This window comes from Lipotes vexillifer, unplaced genomic scaffold (genome assembly GCF_000442215.2).
Source record: "Lipotes vexillifer unplaced genomic scaffold, Lipotes_vexillifer_v1.1 scaffold90, whole genome shotgun sequence".
Lineage (NCBI taxonomy): Eukaryota > Metazoa > Chordata > Mammalia > Artiodactyla > Lipotidae > Lipotes > Lipotes vexillifer.
In genome coordinates, this window is record NW_006782310.1 from 799,209 (window position 1) to 805,208 (window position 6,000).

General features: G+C 43.7%; 1 protein-coding gene across 3 annotated transcripts in view; it reads right to left on the reverse strand.

The window, feature by feature from the left end:
• Positions 1 to 5,789, reverse strand: part of B4GALT6 (beta-1,4-galactosyltransferase 6) — a 65,407-nt gene extending 59,618 nt beyond the window's left edge. Inside the window, exon 1 of one of the 3 annotated variants that reach the window (XM_007455158.1) lies at positions 5,343 to 5,789. In XM_007455158.1, coding sequence (XP_007455220.1) covers positions 5,343 to 5,457 — 115 coding nt within the window. In that variant the 5' untranslated portion in view covers positions 5,458 to 5,789. The remainder of the gene's footprint in view (positions 1 to 5,342) is intronic. The other 2 variants (XM_007455159.1, XM_007455160.1) reach the window with 2 other exon arrangements.
• Positions 5,790 to 6,000: the final 211 nt, after the last annotated feature.

Below are 6,000 nucleotides of genomic sequence, written 5' to 3' on the forward strand. Positions count from 1 at the left end.
ATTTAAGAGTAACTAACTTAGTGAGTCACTTCTGCTTGCACAAGTTAGTTTTATTAACTCAGGTGTGTCAGGGGAAAAATAGATATGTATCATTCACCTATATGCCGAAGACACCCAAATCTCTCTCCAGTTAGACATTTCTCCTGGGCTCTAAGCCCTTATGTCCATCTGCCTACCTACTGACAAGTTCTTCCTGGCTATCCTATAAGTGTCCCAACTCTATATCTCTAAAACCAAAATCGCCCCCTCAAGGCACGTGCCTTTCTATAGTCCCTACGACCCGCAGCCTGGTTGTCTAAGCCAGAATACAAGCATTGTCTTCAAGCTTCTCCCTTCCCTTCATTCCCACTATTCACATCCTCTCCACTCTGCCCGATCCAACTACAACCTTGATCAGGTTCGAATCTTCTATCACCTGAGCTACTGAAAAAACTTCCCACCTGGTCTCCCAGCCACTGGCTCTGCCCTCTGTAACCCACACTCCACGCAGAAGAACTGCTCTAAAACAAAGGATTCCAGCATCCCCCTTTTCAGAACATCTGGTGTTTCCTGCTACTCACAAGACAAAAATATTAGCATGGGAAGCCTGACCAGTAAGAGAGGCCCAGAAAAAAGAAATACCTGACACGGTGGCCCAAACCAAAAGAACCCCCCAAAAGAGCCATGGTGACCAGAGAACTTGGTGAGGAAAGCAACCAGAAGGACCTTTGAAACACAAAGCAAACTGTAACAGCTCAGAAGTGCACAACCAGACTCACCCAGCCAGGAGGCTAAAGGGCTGCCATAAGAAAGCTGCAGGCAACTAATAAGCTACTCTCTGAGCAAACTGAGAGAAACCCAGCCAGAACGTCGGGGGGACTTTTAGCAAGGACCTACTAAGCCACCCGCTCCCAAAACACACCCCCACGCCCTGCCCACCCATCCCCAGCTCCACCTGACCCAGCAGGGCACCAACCTCCTTGAGACCCAAAAAAAGCAAAGCACATGACCAGGTGATTCCTCAACGGGCCCACAGGAATTCACACCAAAGTGGCCCAACCGGACTCCACCTCTAAGCAAAGAATAAAACAGCCTGAAAGCAAGTCTAACAAAGGTCAGGACTGTCAAATGGACAGTGAAATCTCCCACCCACAGGGGAGCTGTGCAATCTCCCCCACAATACTGCCCCGCTGATTAAAGGCTCATCAACTTCTTTCTTAACCACAGACAGCTTTAATAAAGCTGTGTGAACCAAGGCCAGTTTCTCTCGGCCAGGAAGTTCAGGGACCCCAAGTGCCAGAACACGAGGCTGGGCAGGAGAGACCCGAGACTCTTCCCAATCTGGCCCATCTACCAACCCACGCCCTAGATGGTAGCCAGATGGAAATACTCCTATTTTCTGGAAGCTACCTTTGCTCATGCTGTTCCCTCTGACTAGAGTCCCTTTGCTCAGTCCAGATAAATCCTATCCATCACCTCCTCTGGAAATCCTTAACCAGACCTCACTCCCCACGGCATGCTTTCTGAGGACCTGATGCAGCCCTTTCACGGCACTCATCCCACTGTATGAGGGAAGGAACTCTGTTTTGGTCATCTTTCTTCCTCAAACAATGTCTAGCCGATCTGAGGTGTCTATTCGTGTTTGCTGAATGAATCTATAAGTCAGTTCACCTACTCCTTTCTTTGATACAATAGCAGGTAAATAACTATGTTGTGTTATATTGAAAACAGTTTCACACTAAATGGAACTCCATTTTCAATTCAGCCAAGGCAAGACCTTAGGGGAAGACTGCACTCACCTTTTTGCAATCATGCACAAAAGTAAAAAGAGAATGGGAAAAAATGCAGGGCACCAGCCTCTACTGGGTGGGCTAGAGCCATGTGTCCATGGATTTCCAGGGTGGAGGGTGGTCTGCAGACCAATCTCCCTTAGTACTAAAGTTCCTGATATAAAGAAAGTTCCTGTGTTTCTTGCATGAATTAGAAATTTCAAGGAAAGTATTTCAAATTATTCTTAAAATAATGAACTTTGAGTTTGCTGGAATTCATTGCAGATTAAAATCCAAAGAGTCAAAAAGCTGTTGAGCCACATGAGAAAACACTGGAAACTAAACATATTCTGCTATCTACAACTGTGTGGTACTATCTTCTCAGAAGGAAGAGAGGGAGAGGAGGACACTGAGGAAGGAGACTAATAAGAGTAACTAAAATGACAGGACTGACTGCCTGGGGGAAGACACACGACAAAAACAGGTCTCTGGGCAAAAAACGTAGGAAAATACAATTGACGTCTACTAAACAGGTTGATGTGGATAGGATCAACATGGATTTTTTAACATAACAGATTTGAAACATTTATTTAAGATCAATTTAAAAATGCTCTCTTACATAACATGTATTTTAGTCACAAGAAAATTCTGCCCCAAGATGTAATTCAGGCTAAAATATGAACTATTTCAAAAAGATTCTATGTAGGGCTTCCCTGGTGGTGCAGTGGTTGGGAGTCCGCCTGCCGATGCAGGGGACACGGGTTCGTGCCCCGGTCCGGGAAGATCCCACATGCCGCGGAGCGGCTGGGCCTGTGAGCCCTGCGTGTCCGGAGCCTGTGCTCCGCAACGGGAGAGGCCACAACAGTGAGAGGCCCACATACCGCAAAAAAAAAAAAAAAAAGATTCTATGTATATCTAATGTAAACTAGTTATAAGAACCTAATTAGTTTGGGGTATGTCTCATTAATAAGAAATCTGTGATGCAGAGGTAGAAAATAAAACTTACGGTTACCAAGCGGGAAGCAGGGGGAGGGATAAACTGGGAGACTGGGATGGACACATACACACTACTATATATAAAACAAATAATAAGAGCCTACTGTACAGCACAGGGAACTCTACTCAATACTCTGTAATGAGCTATATGGGAAAAGAATCTAAAAAAGAGTGGATAAATGTATACATATAACTGAGAAGTAAAACAACATTGTAAATCGACTATACTCCAATAAAAATTAATTAAAAAAAGAAAAGAGAAAAAAGAAATCTGTGATGAAACGAGAAGTATGCATAAGGCATTTCTGCAGCATACCAAAGTACTGTGGTTGTCTTGAAAATCAAATTGTGCAATAGATCTTTGCATTGTGAGCTGAACCAGCCACATTTTTTTCACGGAACATCATTTTTACTTAAAGGTACAACTGAAAAGCTATGCTCGTTTAGACTTCTGTATTTGACCTACATTTCCCCCAAAAAGAGCAAAATGAGCCTGACGCTTCAAGAAAAACTGACAGTATGTGTTACCAATGACAAAATTCAAGCTTTCAAGCAAAAATTTGAGTTTTGGAGAACTGCTTCTCAATAATTAAAAGTAAGGAGGGTTTTCTGCTGCTAAATAATGCTAGTTTGAGAAACAGATTAACAAACTGTTAACACGTCACAAGTTTTGGTTTTCATTCTTCTTACTGGCTTCAATCAATTTTTTTAAGTTATAAATTAGAAGACCCAAAAGAACAGAGTAGTTTAAATCATGTCAACCTAATTGCTTAGAAGACAACTGCCAAAATTTTTATGCCATGTCAGTGATTGTTCTATGGCAAACATTAAGTATAGAAATAAGAAAGATATATTACTACCTCACATCAATTGAATTTTAAGAATCTATAGATAATATATTAATGCAATAACAAAAAATGGCTATCAAGTGAAAGCTGGAATTCTGATTTCCTTTGGTTAGCTTTTGGAGTAATTTTAATATGTTACTCAAAATACCAAGAAAGTAAGAAAATTGTTATCTAAGTGCAAAAAAAAAAACTTCTCCAGAATCGCACAAAGTTAAAATATCTCATAAAATAACATCCCCCAAAGATGTCCAACCTTTAAAGAGCTACATAAGAAAGTAAAAAATGCTGTAGAATGAGAAGTTAATTGATAAGACTTCCAAAATGGCAGAGACTTTTAAGAAAAAGCTTGCTGAATATTTTGGCTAACTACTCTCAAAGCCACTGAGCTATCACTGTCATTTCTACTACAGGCTTCAAGATGTATCCAATTTAGCCTAAAGAAAAAAACTGCATTAAAAGAAAATAATATGTTAAAATATTCATATTTTTTTTCAAACTTTAACCCCAAACTTCTATTTCGGGATATCAAGGTTTCGACAATTTATGCCTTCTCAAGCATCATTCTGAGCTTATATGTCTTACTTGAACCTGAAAATTTAATCAAGAAAAGTCACATAATTTTTAGGAAACACAACAGTTTTGATGAGGTTTGGTGAGGTCTGTTTCTCCCCTCCCCCCTGCAATCCACTGAAATAATCTACTACCATGTGAGACAATGCCCTGATAATAATTCCATCTTAAAATTCTGCAGGTGTTTTCACTCTGTAAGAGGCCATACATACATTTTTAGCTCACTCAGGGGAGAAATGGTACTGGTTCAAAAAACTACTAATGTCTAAAAAGAAATGATAGGAGATGCACAATGTTACTAACTCATTTAACATTAAATACATAATAACCCGGAAGAACTCAGAAAAGTTCTGGAAATACAGTGTTTTAATATCCATATGAAGTTCAGATTTTTCGGTCATGAGAATGCCACACTGGCACCTTTTCAACCAGAGGGGCTGAGAAACCAGGATGTTTACTAAAGAGGCCAATTCAAGCAGATTATACAAAAGTGTATTTTGGACTAGAAACCAAAAGAAAAAATGGTAAATAGGTTAAAATTGTAAACTATCTTGCATAATTGTTAATTTAATCATCTTATCTCAGAATTCATCCTAACAGGTAGCAGAGGCTACCTACCCTTGAAAAGCAGACCCAAGCACACTGAACAATTGGAGCATTGTTTTTACTAGACAACTCATCGCCTAAAAATTCCTGAAGTGTGGCACAAATGTTCATTGACCCCATTCTAAAAAAGCGACCTAGAACACTACAACAGTACAGTCTTGAACCCAATCACATTCCCTACTGTGGGTTTCTCCATCGTATTTTTACAACTAGTTAATATAGCTGAGAGTGTCTGAATAAAATTACGATTACTAAGTTTAAGCTTAAAAACTTAATATTAAATGGATAAACCTGTCACGAATACCCAAGAAAGCGATCAGGGCATCTCGGGCCATCACACCTTATTTTGCTCAGTCCACGTAACGCAGTCTTTAAGTTGTTTAAACGTGCATTGACAAAACTCACATGCCAAAGCCATGCCCCGAAGCAGTTTATGTGACAGGTCTGAAATCGCATTTCAAATAAAATGCTTTCTGCCGGGCCCCTGTTTATACAGCTTCCAAATCCCGTTAAGTAACATGCTGCGTTTCCTTCACTGTGACCGTGGGAAGTGAGGGTGTGTCTCGGTGCTTACCGATGCCCGGAGCCACATAGATGAAGTAGAGGCAAGACGAGGAGAGGGAGAAGAAGAAGATGAAGGCGAGGAGGGAGCGATTGGAGACCCGCATCATCCGCCTGAGCACAGACATCTTCCTCTTCCCGGCCGGCAGCTCGGGCTGCGCTCTACAGGCGGACTTGGGGGCACGTCCAGGCCCTAAACTTCCATGAATGTGCTAAAAACCCCGAGACTGCAGCGGGGTCCGCGCGGGGAGGATCTGGGATAGAGGGGCCAGAGCGGGAAGGAGGAGAGAGGAGGGAGCCGACGGAATGAATGGGAGGCTGGGGAGCCGGGGGAGGGGAAGAGTGGGAGGACGCGCGGGAAGGGGGGAGGGGACGCAGGGCAGGGGGCCCCGGGGACCAAATGACCAGAGGAGGCTGTGAAAGGGCGAGGACCCGCGTTCGATACGCCAGGTAGCGGCGGGAGGAGGGGCTTTAAGTGGGGAGACGTGCGGGCTGCGCGCCGCGGCGCCCCTGCGGAGAGGGCCGGCCGACTGCAGCAAGCCCGGCTCCCCCGCGGCTCCGGCTGCCCGCGCCCGCCGGGGTCCAGGTCGCGAAGCCCCTGCGCTCAGGTTCCGGGCACCCCGCGCTTGGCAGGCCTGTGCCGCCTCCTCCTCGGGGCCGCGGCGTCTCGT